This window comes from Gossypium hirsutum, chromosome A01 (genome assembly GCF_007990345.1).
Source record: "Gossypium hirsutum isolate 1008001.06 chromosome A01, Gossypium_hirsutum_v2.1, whole genome shotgun sequence".
In the NCBI taxonomy this organism is placed as follows: domain Eukaryota; kingdom Viridiplantae; phylum Streptophyta; class Magnoliopsida; order Malvales; family Malvaceae; genus Gossypium; species Gossypium hirsutum.
The window spans coordinates 4,506,084-4,523,077 of record NC_053424.1 but is presented as its reverse complement, the minus strand read 5'-3'; the positions used below and the strand labels follow the sequence as shown (position 1 = coordinate 4,523,077).

General features: G+C 32.5%; 1 protein-coding gene and 1 pseudogene across 10 annotated transcripts; both read left to right on the top strand.

Moving 5' to 3' along the window:
* Positions 1-567: 567 nt before the first annotated feature.
* LOC107933921 (protein FLX-like 1) lies at positions 568-8,924 on the top strand. 10 transcript variants are annotated; one of them, XR_005899530.1, is made up of 9 exons: positions 568-693; positions 1,011-1,657; positions 1,845-2,011; positions 2,527-2,612; positions 2,763-2,891; positions 6,265-6,365; positions 6,444-6,505; positions 7,767-7,832; positions 8,498-8,924. XR_005899530.1 is itself a non-coding variant. In XM_016866231.2 (5 exons), exons 2-5 carry the CDS (start codon positions 1,050-1,052, stop codon positions 2,853-2,855), a joined length of 954 nt encoding a protein of 317 aa, XP_016721720.1. In that variant the 5' UTR covers positions 568-693; positions 1,011-1,049; the 3' UTR covers positions 2,856-3,030. The 10 variants fall into 10 exon arrangements, 4 of the variants coding, with proteins under 4 accessions (XP_016721720.1, XP_040930416.1, XP_016721721.1 ...); XR_005899520.1 differs by having other exon boundaries at positions 6,265-6,505; positions 8,514-8,924; XR_001693745.2 differs by lacking the exons at positions 6,265-6,365; positions 6,444-6,505 and having other exon boundaries at positions 8,514-8,924.
* A 285-nt stretch (positions 8,925-9,209) lies between these two features.
* Positions 9,210-12,245, top strand: LOC107933920 (probable sodium/metabolite cotransporter BASS1, chloroplastic; annotated as a pseudogene).
* Positions 12,246-16,994: the final 4,749 nt, after the last annotated feature.

The window sequence follows — 16,994 nt, the reverse complement described above, 5'->3', positions numbered from 1 at the left end:
AGACAGGTTGCATTGTTGATAATTTATGTCTGGTAAATATCTTTGACCTTATAGAAGTTTTGTTCAGTCAAGTAATACCTCATAACCTTATTCCGGCAACGGATACGGGTTAGGAGTGTTACACAAAATTACCTTGTAATTTTTCACTTGTCAAGCAATGGTATTGCGATACCCAAAATAGTTTTAAACTTGGAAGTCTTAGGGGTCTTAGTATCGCGATATTTAAGATCTGGTATCACGATATCATTAGAGTTAACCTCAATTTTCCTTACTTCAACATAATGATTTTTCAAGTTCGGGTTATTGTAGACTCCCTACACCACTCAATTATGTTATTAGTTTCTTATGACACAATTGATTAATTTGCATCCAAATAATGACATAAAACTAACAAAAATATTTATTAATATTTAGAATTAAAAATTGATAAAAATATATAAAAACATTTAAATTACTTGATAAACAAAAATATTTATTAATACTATATAAAAATATAGTAAATGGTTAATTTAGGATTGGAATAAAAAATTGTAATAAATAAATTTAAGTTTTATTCCATAAAAAAAGCCCTCACTTCCTTTAAAACTCGGTCGTTCCCCTCTCTCATAAATTGATTCCTGGAGAACTATTAAAATGGTTACGGGTCAAAAGCTCGGAGTTATCAGCTGATTAAGTTTGGCCCGTATCAGAAAGGTACGTAATTTTGTATTCTCATGATTTTACTCAAATTTTAATACCCTTTCTTTTTGGTACCCGAGGACTTTAAGTGATTCTCTTGCTTTTCGCTAAATTTTCTTCCGTCTCCAAATAGCCAGCTAGTGTTTGTATTGCAAAATTTCAATTAGAATTTTGTTTTCTCATTAATTTTCCCGGTAATGAAACGCCACGTTAGTCTCAGGTTTTAGATTTGCAATCATTTTTGAATTTTGTCTGCTTTTTAGTTCCATTTGTTTGTTTATTTGGGTTTCAGAATTCATTATTTGATATAGTTTATATATAATTCTGTTCAGAACACTTTTACATTGATTTTAAAGAACGATAGTTTAGTTATGTCTGGAAGAAATCGTGGGCCACCGCCCATTCCGATGAAAGGGCCACCTCATGCTGGATTGCTGCCGCCGGTGCATGAACATCCTTATGCTAGAGGCCTAGGACCAATGCCACCACACCCAGCTTTACTGGATGAAATAAGAGAACCCCAATTTGTGTTGGGTCCTAGAGGGTTTCCTCCTCATCCAGCTATCATTGAGGAGCGTCTTGGAGTTCAACTGCAAGAAATTCAAGCCCTCCTGGCGGATAATCAAAGGCTGGCAGCGACTCATGTTGCGTTAAAGCAGGAATTGGAGGCTGCTCAGCATGAATTAAAACAGATGTCTCATTATGCAGATTCGTTGAGGGCGGAGAAGGATGTTCAGATGAGAGGGATGTACGAGAAGTCGGTTCGGTTGGAGGCTGATCTTCGTGAACTGGAGGCTATGCGAGCTGAGCTTGTTAAGGTTAATGGTGATATAAAGCAGCTTAGTGCTGTGAAGCAGGATCTAACGGGTCAGGTTCAGGTTATGGGTCAAGATTTGACAAGACTTACTGGGGAATTGCAACGGGCTCCTGTTCTGAAGGCTGAGATTGAAAATTTGAAACAGGAATTGCAACGTGCAAGGTGACAAGTTAACTTTTTTTTTTTCTCATTTCTCAAAATTTTTTTTATATGAAAGTTATTGTGTGAATGAAAACTACTTGTTTGAATGAAATAGAAAATTTATTTTCGATCATTTATGTGCCTTTGTTAAATTGTTGTATGGCGTTTGGTTTTCTGATGATTTTTGTTTGTTTTTCTCAACCTTTAGAGCTGCCATTGAATATGAGAAGAAAGGATATGCGGAAAATTATGAACATGGTCAGGTGATGGAGAAGAAATTGATCTCAATGGCTCGGGAGTTGGAAAAGCTTCGTGCAGAAGTTGCTAATGCAGAAAAGAGAACTCACGCTGGTGGTGGCACTGGTGCTAATCCTGGTATGGAGGCCCTTCATTTAAATATTTAATCCATGTTTTTTTTTCTGAACATAGTGGACTTTATTTCAGTGGAAGCATGTTGCTGTTTGAGTTTCATTCACTGCTCTTTTCACTTTTCTATTTTTATGAAATGATCTTTGGTTGAAAGTTAAGTTTTTATGTAGATGTTGGGTTGGTTTTAATTCTAACTTGAGGATATATGTGCTGTCAATCCTAAAGAGCGTACAAACTACAAAGTACATAAATCCTTTTGTTTTTTTGAAGTTTGAGCTAATTTAATCACTCAAGCCATCTTATTCCTTAATCTAAGGCTCCTTGACATCTTATTTAACATAATTGTAGTTAGCTGTTTGATAGTTCACCCAGTAAGTCTTATCATATGAGTAGTGATTATCCTTTAAGCTGTGAGGCTTGATGTACTGGATGAAGGCTGATTTTTCTGTTTATGTAACAGACTAACTGATAGTGGTTTTCTGCTCTTTATGAATAACATTTCCTTTGTCCATAATTTTCAGCTGTATCTGGTTATAATGCAAATTATGGAAACCCTGAAGCTGGATATACTGGAAATACTTATCATGTCAACTATGGCATGAATCCTGTAAGTTGCTATTTTATGTACATGTTCAACACTTTCTGCATTGTGTTTGCTTATATTTGTATGGATTTGCATGTGAGCTACATTTGCAAGTTTTATGTATATTCATTATTTTCTTTAAAGAATGATTGGTTTTTCTCCTTTGCATTACAGGTTCAGGGTGGTGTGGATGTTTATCGTCAGTATGGTCCTACTTCTGGTTCCTGGGGTGCATATGACATGCAGAGAGCTCAAGGACATCGCTAGTTTGATTTTCCAAATCATGCTAAGATGATTCATCTGGTACTTCTGGGCAACTTATTAGTTATCTAGGCTTGGATTTGAGCTATTACAATTTATAATATGATGGGTGTTCTGGAATTGTACCTAAGAACATTATTTATATTTGCTTAAAAGTTGCAGTATGCTGTTGTCTGCTTGATATTGTCTGGTGCATATATTTTCTCAGTTGATTTGTGATACAGCATTTCAAATTGATACTTTTCTTTTCTTAGATATATTAATGAAATTTGAGTTTCATCATTCATTATGTGGAGAAGACCTTGCCATGCCTTTATGAGGTAGATGTTTGCTTTTGAAGAATAGGAATCATTGGATTCCTGTAATACTGGCACATATGCTGCTGCTGCTGCTTCTTCTTCCTCTTCCATTTCTCATGGAATATGGGGTTTTTCAGTTGTGCTTCTTCTGTTTATTTGCAGAAAAGTGACTACTCTTCAGTGTCTGACTCGATTTAGCAAAATATTAATAAAATTTAGCCAGCTTTTCTAGCTTGTTTTTTCTTCTGTTTTCTCTTGGGTCTCTTCCATTAAAGATTAGTATTACATCTAAGCTGACCTTTGTAGTTCATTTGGTAGTTGTCTTTCCGTTGCTTTTTCACCTTAGTTTGGTAGCCTTGCTATACTCATGCACCTTTGCTTTGTTAATTTCTCATGGAGTTCCGTAAGAGGTTACATCTATAGATTGTGCAAACTGGCAAGGGGTTTTAGTTTCATCTGATTGTACTATGAAGATTAATCATCATTGCCTTTATTATCAGGTTCTTGGCCTATTCTACTGCAAACTTAAGGTGATGCATGCGCTATTACAGAAAAACGAATTGAGAAATGAAAATGAACAGATTTTCAGCTCATTGAATGACGTTTTACTTCTTTTTTCTAGATAATATTTTCTGTTTTGGTTTTCTTTCTCTGGTTCCTGTGCCATTGATTTATTCATTTTATGTTCTCTAGAGTTTTTCCGATCAATGGGAATACAATAAATTTCATTTATGCTAGACATGCCTCTGGTGTTGGTTCCAGAGTTCCTGTTTGAGTAGGATTATATTTCTGGGTCTTACTAGATTATTTCTATTTAGTTTTTGTGTATTAGGTGGAAGTGCTTACATTTGTTATCTAGTTTGAAGCTTAGTTTTGTCTAACCCTTGAGTTTAACTGAGAATAAGATGATAGAAGAATATCCTAGCAACTTTTTCCTGCAATTAAGATTTGATCGCAAGGTTGTCTGCATCTTATCCATTTATGCAAGAAGTAGCCTTAAAACATTTTGCAATATTGTATTGCTGCATATATATACAGGAACTCTAGGTTCTGTTGTGGAAAGAGTGGAGCCAAACTTTAGGATTTACACTGAAAAGGAGCACTGTGTTGCTCCCAATCCACAATATGCACAGCGTGGATCAATGAGGGGTGTGCGAATAATGTCAAAGTCAGATATGTTTGTTTAATGTTGGCAGATCTTCTGCTTTCCTAAGTCCAGCTTACAGAGGTTATATGTGAAGCCAACTATAGAACTAGTGAGGGATATGATGGCAACAGTCTTAGTTGGAAAAATATATCCATTGGTAGACTGAATAGGGACAAATATACGTGCCTTGGGAAATTCTAGGATACAAGTAAGAGAAACTAGCTGACACCTGACATTCCCTATAAATGTCAGAACAGGTAGCTTCCTTACTAGTTTTATCTGGTTTCAACTGGCCTGGTTTTTAGTATTTCTTTTACAAAGTCTGTCACCTTGGACACTAAAGCAGTTCTTCAGGACTGTGACCCCTTTTTTTTGTGGATCATTGCTTCCTTTATCAGAGATTTTTAAAGGAGAGTAAGATCATACTTTATCACAATGGCTACCCTCTGGCCTCCATTGCTTGGACCACTATTGTATCTGTACCACTTATGCTTGACTAGCTTCTCTCATCATCTGATGGTTTTTTTAACCCCCTTTGATTTACAGCCTATATGATGCCCCCCCCCCCCAAAAAAAAAGAAAAAATATATATATTATGAATATTTCTGGAAAGTTGTTCTCTGGAATTTGCATGAAACTGTATGAATACTACATCCTGAGTATAAAGAAAAACTGCCCTTGTTTTGATAAATAAGTAACATCTTGTGTTGTATTTTCATTCTTTTCAAATTTTACGAAAGATGAGGATGTACTTTTCAAATTTTATGAAAGATGAGAAACATCCTAGTACTTCTTCCTGATACTTGACTTACTGTGAAGTTGAAAGCAGCAACTCAACAGATTATACAAACTCTTTTTTCAATATGTGAAATTTTGTTTTTTTTTGCTTCTGACATATGTCTTCAGTTTTGAATATCTTACCTATTGAAACCGGGATCCAGATCATAAGATTAGATCCTGTTGAGATGAGGCCAACAAAAGAACCAACTTCCATTGAACTTAGTGTCATGGGGGATACTGGAAATAATAGGGTTATTGGATAGATGATTTAAGAATGACATGGCAATAAAGCAGGTCATAAATATGACGTTATAAACTTTCTGGGACTTCCAAATTTGTAGACTGTATGTCAGCATTCAGATAGGATTGCCATTTTACGATTGAGGGCATATGTGCTTTAGGATTTCATAGTATGTATTTGTCTCTCTAACAGTAATATATTCTTTATATCTCTGGTTTCCTGGACTGGTTGTGTCCATTATCATAATGGCTTCACTCTTGATTTAACATCACATCTAGTGTTGCCTCATGGAGGCATTGGTGCTGCCGCTGGTGTTGCAGCTTCTTCTCTTCTTCACCTTTAAAATAAAATTGCTGCCATTTGTGTGTATATGCCATTTATCATTATTTCTGTTTTCTCCATAATTTGAGTATTCAATTTCCATTGGTTAAACGTAAAAAATGCCTAATTGTCAAACAGATGCTCTATGACTAACTAATTTTCTTTTTAATAGTTTTTCCTATTTCTTTCTCTTCCCTTTTCTTTCTTCCTTATGCTTTCCATTTGCCTTTTGGGTCTTAGAGCAATGATCTTAGACAAGTACTTGGCTAGTCTTTGAATTTTGTTCCTTCTGTGACTACTAGTCTGTTTCTTTCTCAATTCATCATATTTGAATATTAATTCAGCTGTGTCTTTTGCTGGAATAAGTTAGCTATTACTTGGTTTTAAGAGCTTATTGGACTCTGTGGTCTTAGACAGATTTATACGTTATTTGATGTTTATGTGCAATCTACTCCCTTTCTTCTCTCTCTTTTCTCTCTCTCATGCTACTACTGGTCTACTACAATGAGATGGATTTTTGTCGATTGCTCATCTGAAGTAGAAGGCCATTGTCTGTTACCGTATGTAAATCATTGTTGTTGTTGCTGCGGGGACTGTTAAGTTGCTGAAATGTAAACTGTTCAACAGTGAAGCAAATTATTGAGAATAGAGGAGTTTGTCTTGGGTTGTAAATACCTCATCAATGCCTTTATTATGTGCAAGTGAGGTCAAGAGAAACTTGAGCTTTGGTAAGAGATACCATCCATGTCTTGTTTGATTTGAAAAAAATGTGACTAAGTGCTGGAAGAGGCTCGTTCATTGCATAGGTATGCGACATATTGCCAAGACATGGTCATCAATGATGATGCAAGATGGTTTTTCTGGTCAAGTAAGTGATGTAAATTTCTGAGAAATGCTTTCCTTTTTGTTTTCCATTGTTAGTTGTGCTAGTTTGCCAAACAATTTTTGTTAGCTAAAATTTTGTATGGTGTTGTAATCCACATTTGAAAGTGCCTTGTGACACTCCTATACTATTGTACTTTTTCTTTTCATACTGAGAAAGTATGATGTGTTAGCAGTGGTGATGGTTTTATTACTTGTCTGTTGAAACTATTCAGAGTACATATTATGTTCTGTATTGCTTATTTGCAATATTTTTCTGAAGTGATAGCTATTTAGTGAATGATTCTTCAGTTTATTTGGTCTGTTAAGTAAAAGGTAGCAGGCTTGATTTATGATTCTTGAATGTGGATTGTAGTAGACAATCTCACTTTCGTCTCAGTAGCAAAGAATGCGTGAAACATAATTGGAGAGGCAAACTCTAGGAGGGGGTGATCAAAGGATTTTTGGTAAAGAATTAAGGAATTAAGTTATTCATCATGTAGAAGTAAAGAGCAGGATAAGTAATATCAAGTAGGAAAGTAAAAGCTATGTTTGAGCTCCTGGTATTACGTTGCTGGGTCATTGTGAAGAAGTTAAAATGGCCCCAAGTTTCTGCCATCTTACATGGTTTAATTACTGTAGGTAAAAATAAAGCTACACCTTAAATTGGATTGTCTTTTGTTGTATCATAAGACTAGGTCCCTTTGTGGATTCGGAATTTAAAACTTCTTCATGAAAATTGATTGCTTTTGGTTGGGGAGGATTACTTATTTATCCATTTCCAAGTAGATCAAGGGGCATTCACCTTTCTTTTTGAACGGGCACCTATTAGTTTGCTACAGCGGAAGCTGATGCGGCATCTGAGCATGATATTTGATATTGTCTTCATATTCTATCTCTTCTTCTGCCCTCCTTGCCGGACATAGTTATACGCAATTATGTTATATGCTATTGATTTATCAGCTATCAAGGACTTAGGTGACTGCTTTCTGGGCTTCATTGGTAGTATTCAGTTAAATATGTAAATTTTAACTGGTCATTTTCATAGTAGATTAGTCACTTAAGGAAGTAAGATGTGGTGCTATCTATTTTGATACTTGATAGTTATTTTCTCCCTCTTCTTTTCTTTATCTTATCCACATTCCCTACTTGTTCAACAATTGCATGCTATGTTCTTTTTCAACTTCTATCTTTTTAAGTATTTATGCTTTGCACATTTGTATTACATTATCTAGCTACTTATATACTAATATTTCTTTCCATTTCAGGTTTACAAACTTGTACCCGGAAAATTGTCTGCTTCAGCAACTATCCGTTGATCTGAGTTCCATGAGGTATGTTGGTGCTGCAATGCCGGACTTGCTGTTTTCTGTGCTTTGCTCCTTTGTTGTTTTGTCTGACCTTGGAAGCTCCTTCTTGCTTTGGACCTAAAAAAAATAACTTAAAAGTTATTACCTAATTTAATCGTGAAAGAAAGAAATAAAACCAACATAAAAACTGCTAGATATTAATAAATCTGAACTTCAAGGACTTAGCTAAATCAAATGCACAAAATTTGACCAAATAACTCTTTTAGATAGAGTTATCATATTTTAGCTAGCACAGTAATATTTCATGGTTTGGGATATATGTATATCATTCAAAGGTCCTAGAAGCTAATTAAATATGTAGTTTTATAAGATTCAGCCTCTATTAGCAAGAGCAGGTTGGTTGATAGTGTAGATAGTGTCTCTCCTTCTGCAGCTTTTTGAATGACAAGTAATCTACAATAATAATTATAGCTGGCTAGACTTTTATTTTATTGAAGATTGTGAATAGGCCTGTGCATCCCCTAAATTACTCATTGTAGTTTTCTAAGCAAACCTGACTCTGCGTAAACCTATGAAATCCTCCTGAGATTAACCTGTCTAATATTTGTAATGCATGATGAATTTTTAGCTGTCCTTTTTGCTGATATACCTGCTCAACCTCTAACCCTGCAATGTCTATCTGCTAAAAGTTTATAGCCCCTATAGGCAAGCGGCTGACTCTGGAAGGCACCGGGGGAGCTCAGCATAGGGAAGTGCTCGATTGGAACCAGGGAGCTGCTGAACGCTGAGTTGAAGGCTCAGATCTTACCTGGTAACGTGCCATGGGTGGCACATTGGTCCTCGATGAATAGAGACAGAACAGAGCAATCTCATTGTTTATTCTTTGCCAGTTGCCACTCATCTCAACAAAATCACCTAAACTGTGGTTTTTACTGCCTATGGGAATAAAAAGCATATATATATACAAGCTCAACTATAACTTTACATGTACTTTCTGATCTTCAATAGCTTATTCAGGGCTTCTTGTTTACATCTTATAAAAAATCGGGTCCTGTTCTTTGATACTCATACATTAACACCATTTTTGAAGCACCGGATTTGCTCTTTAATCTCCAATGATTCTAGCTGTTGGTGCAGAGAATACAGATCAACTTATGGCTCGTAATAGCTTAGATCTGGGGAAATAAAAACCACTATTTTAGTAGTTTCTTAAAAAAAAAAAGTTCTAGGTCCTAAAGTAGAAGTCATACCTGATATTCTTTAGCAACTTAGACCATTTTATTATATTTGTATTATATAATGTAATTTATAATTTACGTACTAAATTGTAAAATGCAACAAACCTAAAAGTTTGTCAGATTCTGCCTTTTAGTTTCTGCATTGGGTACTATTAATTTGATTGTACTTCAAATATTTATGGCTGTTGAGTACAATAAAATATCTATAAAAGAAAAAGTAATACCATTATTATCATGTGAAAGAAAAATAATTCATAAACAAGGTTAAGGTGATGACTTGTGTATGATTTATTTTAATTTATTTTAATTTTAAATATAAAATTAAGATGATGATATGGGTGCCATGTATTTAATTTTTTATATTTTAAATATATTTTGAAAAACATGTCATTATTATATGTCTGTACTCGATTATGTGAATTGAGATCTCAGCCAAACTTTTAATAATATTTACACAGGACCTTTCTGGAGAAAGAAAGAAGAACTGAACTGAAAAACGGTGAAGCGAAACAAGAAATGCAGTCCTCACTTCCATGCCCTCATGCAACAACAACATACTTCAAATCTCTAGAGAAACCAAGACCCCCTTATCTATCATACCCTAATCTCTTCCTTTTATTTCCCAGACCTTCCAATTCATCATCTTTTAACTTAACACTAAGATCCCAATCCCACAAACAACTACCCAATATACCCATCAATTCGTTGACCTCCAATCGTTTTCAAATTTACTGCGGCATTTCATCAAACAGTTACAATGCTAACAACAAGAAAAGTGTCAGAGATTGGATTGAGTGGGTTGGTGAAGTGATTTCCACTGCATTCCCGCTATGGGTTTCTTTAGGATGTCTACTTGGACTGTTCAAGCCAAGTTCTTTCACCTGGGTTACCCCCAGTTGGACTATTTTTGGTCTTACTCTTACTATGCTTGGTATGGGTATGACTCTTACTCTAGATGATCTTCGTGGTGCCCTTGCTATGCCTAAAGAGTTAATATCTGGTTTTGTGCTCCAATATTCGGTTTGTTTTTCTTGACTTATAATTGTTTATGTTGAACTATATAATTTTTCTTTGTTGAGTTACATATACTAGTTTCCAAATAACCTTACTAACTCCCAACTCTGGCAATAGCTTTGGGTATGTGCAAGCAAGAGTATCATAGCAGTTCATGTTACTTTTATGTCTGGGTAACTTGTTGCAGGTTATGCCTTTATCTGGATATTTCGTTAGCAAGCTCTTAAATTTGCCATCTCACTATGCAGCTGGTTTAATATTAGTTGGTTGCTGTCCTGGTGGTAAGCTTATAGTCACTCTTTGCAAGTATTGTATAATATAATTATTCACTTCTCTATCCTAGTCTTCCTCTTGATAGTGCTGCATTTTCTTTTTTCATTTCAGGCACAGCAAGTAACATTGTCACATATCTTGCCCGGTATACAAAAAATTGTCTATATGTATCATTCATTTTTCTTTAATTATTGATGCTTTTGCCTGATAACATTTGATGATGTTTCTATCTCCCAGAGGAAATGTGGCACTTTCCGTGTTGATGACTGCTGCAAGCACTCTATCTGCTGTGGTTGGTAAACCAGAACTTTGCCTCATATTTTCTTTCTTATTTAATAGGTGTTAAAAAAAGATCAATGAACCTTCTCATATTGACTATGTCTCAACTGTAGCATCCACTTGTGCGGGCAATATTTATGATTGATGACCATCGATCCTACGTTGGGGAGTGCTGAATTATGAGTAAATATTTGATGCCACAATTTTTGTCATGTTTTTGTGATGCAATATGGTTTGAGTTCCATTTTATAAAAGACATGAAAAACAAAATATTAGATACTGTCAAATTGAGTTCTATTTTACATTGGCCTTTTTAAGAACTTGGGAAACATCAATGACCTTTCTTCTAAGGACCATCCAGGATATTATGTGATAAGCAGCATCGAATCCCAATGGAGTAGAGTATTGACATGAATTTATTAAGATGAATACTTCTGGGGGGGGGGTAGGATTTTTAGTACTCTGTCGGATTACCTTCTTAGAATTATATTCTTGACATTGCACCATTTAATCTCTCTTCTTATTGCTATTTTTTATTCTTCAGATTATGACCCCCTCTCTCACAAGCATGCTGGCTGGGCAATATGTTCCAGTAGATGCTGCTGCACTGCTAATCTCAACACTGCAGGTGAATTCTTTTGTTGCGGACCTTTTTTTTTCTCCAAATATTGTTCATTCCTTGTGGTCAGTACTTAACCAGACTATTACCCCAGGTTGTGCTTCTTCCTGTATTGGGTGGTGCATTCCTAAATCAGTATTTCCATGGCTTCGTTAAATTTGTTTCTCCTTTGATGCCTTGGAACTGTCGCTGTTCTATGTGGAAATGCAATTGCTGAAAGTTCTTCCGCAATTCTTGCATCTGGTCTACAAGTTGTGCTAGCTTCATCCCTTCTTCACGCATCTGGATTTTTCTTTGGCTATGTCCTTTCACGGATGCTTCAGCTTGATGTGGCTTCATCACGAACCATCTCTATTGAGGTTGGCATGCAGGTGCGCATACTTTTTCAGGCAGTTCGATTTCAAAGAACGTACTTTCTATTTGGTTCATCCAGGCACTATCCACACATTATTGTTAGAACATTTAAAACAATGATCATAGTTGTTTAACATGAAAAATAATAGTGTGGTAGCATGTTGTGGGTGATTTGTCGGTGTTCTCCTATTCATTTGCTTGATCCTTCATTCAACTCATTGATGTTTCAGAACTCGGTTCTCGGAGTTTATCTTGCTACTCAACACTTCCAAAATCCACTGACGGCAGTACCGTGTGCAGTGTCCAGTGTATGCCACTCAATTTTCGGTAGTTTATTGGCCGGAATTTGGCGACGCGATGTGCCAAAGCAGAACCAGGAGTGATAATGATATATCTATATATCTACATATATATTTCAATATTCTTAGAAGAAACATTGATAGATGCAGATTTGCATCTATGGTTAGCCCTTGTCTCTTTTAGAGACATTGGATATCTCCTGTATCCAGAACAGGAAGAGGCAGGACTTGGATATGCAATGCAAACTTCCCTATATTTCAGAGGGGTCAAATTCTGCTATAAGTTTCTGTGCTTTGTAGTTGTGGATTTAATCCCTATACTTCAATTTATTCAAGTTTAGCTTTTATACTTTTTGAATTAGTCAAATTTAGTCTTTATATTTTTCAAATTTTGAAATTTCCACCTTAGACTTATCTGGTTAAAATTTGTTATTAGTACTTTACTCTGCCAAAAATTGTAGATTTATTTATATATAGTCTACCATTAAAAAGTTTATAATTAATGATAAAAGGAAAAGTACTAATGTTTTATAGTAAAGAAAAAAAAAAGTGTTTGTAAAGCTTAGTTTTTAAATATTTATTTATATATTTCAATATGATTTATAATTTATAATTTCTTGAACCTCATTGATTTCTTATCCATCTATATTTAAAATGTAAGTATAATTGATTAAATTTTCTTTTATTACATGATTAATGTTTTATTAGTAATGGAAAGAAATGTCTACATGAAACTTTTTAATTAAATATTTATTTATATATTTCAGACAATAAAATTGAAATTGAAATTGCTATAATAAAAAAAATAAAAGCTTTAGTTAAAAAAAAGTACTAACTTGTTATAATTAAATGAAATTTAATTTTAATTAAATATGGTAACACTTAAAATACAATTAATTAATTTAACGTGTTATAATAAAATTTTATAAATACTCATATTCCAACATCTTTTTAAAAAATACCGGAATCTACATATTCATACAAACCCAATTAAATCTATATATTCAACCAAAAAAATGTAAATTCCATAAAAAAATATTTAAAACTCAATTAATTCAAAAAATCACAAAGTATAACTTCCAAAAAAACAAAGTTAAAAAGCACTTAAAGGAAATTAACAAAATCTATAAATGTAATTAATATTTATAACACAATCAAATCAAAATCAAAATATATAAATTAAAATAAATTTAAAAATTTAAAATAATCCATTTTGATACTATTTACTTTCATAAGTCTCATAAAAGTTGCTATATTTAAATGAAAATTGAAAATCATAAAATATAATTTTGAAAAAGAAATTAAGACAAAAAGAAAAGAAAAGAAAAGAAAAAGTTAACAACAATAATGACTTGAAAAGGATATGATTAGATCTGCTCATGGATTGGGCTACCGTCCTAACCTAAATGTTCGTCCAAAAATGGAAGGGTTTAGACAAAATACGAGACCTGAAAAATGGGCTTGAATAAAATTCAAGACTCATTTTCTATATAAGTTGGCTTTGGGCAAATTTTTTAGCCTGAGCCTGACCGGCCCTATCCTAGTATATTATGTTATAATATAATATAATATTAATCATATATGTTAAATAATAAATTTATTTATTTATTTATATTAAATCACTAACCCAATAACAATTAAATTTTATTACCCAAAATCTAAAAAAATTTACCCAACTAAATAACCCAACCCAAAATATAAATTTTAAAAAAATATATTTAATACAATAAAATATTTTTTATATTTATTTTTGTTTTTAACATAAATACTTTTAAATTTTTTTAATTTATTAGAAAATTTTTATTATAGTATCTCTTAGTGCATTTAGTGTATTACATTTAAAAAAATTATTTAAAAAAAACTAATTTAGAAAAAAATTAAATATGGGTTAGTCAAGTCGGACTCGAATTTACTTTTTTTAAATTAACTCAAGTTTGGACAAAAAAATAAACCTATTTTTTGAAGTGGGCTAAGTCTAAACTTAAAAAATTAATTTAAATATCTTGTACTAGTCCAATCCGAACATAATTCGTCCTCATCCATAAACACTAAAACTCACTTTTGTAGAAAGTAAGAAAAATAATCCAGAAAAAGAGTATAAGGTTGATAATTGTTGAATTTATGACTAAAGATTTTTGTGAGGGGGTAGCAATACGTGTTGTTACTTCCATTTGTATAGAAAATATATGAACTTTTTAATTTATTTTAATTAGAGCTTTATAATTTAATGTATAAAAATTGAGATTACATTTATAAGATAATTGTTATTGCCATTGAATTTTTTAATTAATCAGGTAATTAAAGATTTTAAAACTTAATGTAAGTATAATTGATTTATTAGTAAAAGAAAAAAATTGTTTATAAGGAGATATTTATTTATATATTTTAATATGGTTTATAATTTATTATTATTTTTGAACCTCATTGATTTTTTATCCTATCCATATTTAAAATGCAACTATAATTGATGAATGTTTTATTAGTAATGAAAATAAGTCTTTATAATACTTAGTAATTAAATATTTAATTTGTATATTTTAATATAGATCTACAATTTATGATTTCTTGAATGTCATTGATTTCTTATCCCATCTAGATTTTTTATTATAGAAAGGAACAACACTATATTGTTATATTGAAACAATCAAATTCGTGTAAATGCATTACTCTCAAACTGCAAAACCCTTTGTATTGAACTTGGTGGATCCACAAATAATAATAAATTTGTTGTATCATTATTCACGTACTTAACCATTTGATCAACAACCGTATTTTGAGACCTTGAAATATGACGAAGTTTTATATTCCAATTTCATCTGAAAAGGCAATTAATTAAATGTAGCTTAATCAAATTACTATTGCCAACTCCACCAGCTAGCAGAGTCTCCACTAGAAGTGCATTATCGCATTCTAGTTCTAATTGCCTGAATCTTTTCCCCCATGCTATGCGCAATCCTTCAAGCATGGCACACACTTCAACTCGAAAAATTGTTTCTCTGTCAATCGTTATTGAAAACCCACACAACCATATCGCATCAGCATCTCTAAACACGCCTCCCACCGAAGCACAATTCCTAATGTATGACATAGCTCCATCCATGTTGAGTTTAACTCACCATTTCTCTGGTGGTGACCACCATTTAGCTAACACCATAGGATTTGGTTGAGGCCAAATTGAATCCAATTTTGCATAGCTCTTTTCCCAAATAATACCTATATCTACAAGTTCTTGTACATAGTTATTACTATTAGCAAAAACATCAAGGCTATGATTCTTCCATAACAATCAACATTGTAATACCCTGAAAATTTTTACAGTAAGATATTATCCTTGATATAGTAAAATAAAGAAATAAAGTGACAAAAAGGGAAATTTTGAGTTATGTCAATATTGAGAAGTATATTATGATATATTAATTCAAGAAAGGACTAAATTGTAAAAGTGAGAAAAGTTTTGTTGCACAAGAGTAAATATTCATAATTTGAGGGGTTAAAGTGTAAATATGAAAAAGTTAAAGGACCAATAGTGTAAATAATTTAAGAGTGGAATGATCTAGAAACTAAGGAAAATGGATGAATTAGGACCAAATTGAATAGATGAAGAACTATGAGGGACTAAATTGCAATTTTACCAAATTAAATGATGACTAAAGGATGGAATTTTAAAAGATAATGAAGGGCAAAATGGTCAATTGAAAGAGAGAAATATAGAAAGTAATAATGATGCTAGAGATATTTTGATATTTTATAATTATTTAATTAGATAAATATTATTTTATTAATACTTTAATAAGATATTTTATTATTATTTTATTAGTATATAAAGAAAGAAAGATGAGAAATTCTCATCCATATTTTCCCATGCACTAACGTGAGAGAAAGAGAGGAAGAAAGAAAGTTTTGCTTTCTTTACAATTTGGTCCTTTTACAAAAAATTCACCATTTTCACCCAAAAATCAAATGAATTTCCATAGCTACCAAGAGACAAAAATGTTAAGGAGAGCATGGGGAGTTAGAATATCAAGTTGGATTCAAGAAATAGAAGCTGGAGGAGAGAGAAAATCAAGTTAAAGATTAGTATCAATAGAACAAGGTAAGTATATCAAGATTTCAATATGTTTTTAAGTTTGTTATTATTGACAAAGCATGGAAATAATGTTATAGTAGAGTTTTCTTACATAAGGTCCTATGTTTTTGATATGTTAGTGAAGAGAAAATAAGAGAAAGTGATGAGAAATGGTGTAGAAAAAGAAAATAAGGGTGTTATAACATGGTAATTAATAGCTTGCACAAAAACAATTTGGACAGCAGCAGTAGACTAACTTTGAAAAATCACCATAAATTGTAGAAATCGAATTAGAAGATGAAAAAAATATATAATTAAATATTATTGAGTATAGTTTCTCATAGAATAAATAGTGTAAGCAATGGATTTGTAAATTTTGAGATATAATGAATTTTGTGAGACAAGGTCAGAATGAATTCGGGTTCCCCTGTTCTAACTTTGAAAAATCATAAAAAATTGAATAAAAATAATTATGGGCTTAAATTAATATTTCTAAAATCTTGAATGAGTATATTTTTAATAGAAACAAACAAGAACATCATTTGAATCCTGTATGAGGAGATAATTAATTTTTGGTGAAGAGGGGTCAGAACTATCAGACAGCAGAACAGGGGTAACTTTAAAGAATAAACTATACTTATTGGCTAAACCAAAAATTCTGAAATTTTTATGGTAAGAATATATATGAGTCTAGATTCAGGGAAAATTATCGGATATTAATTTTTAGTTCTATAGATCTAGATATAAATAATTTAGTGACTATGATGCAGATAGACAGCTTGAATATTCATAAAAGTAAATAATAAAAATTATGGATAATGTTACTTACAAGTGTGTTATCTACATTAAGGATGTGGAATGGAGAGGAGGAGGAGGAAAAATATGTATGAATATTCATCTAGCATGGAAAATTTGCACATTTTAGGCTCAGGGACTAAATTGAATAAAAGTAAAACTTTATGGGCAATTTTGTAAACATGTCAGAAATGACCAAATTGTATGAAATGGATTATTTTATTATTTAAATTACAAAATTGAATGAAA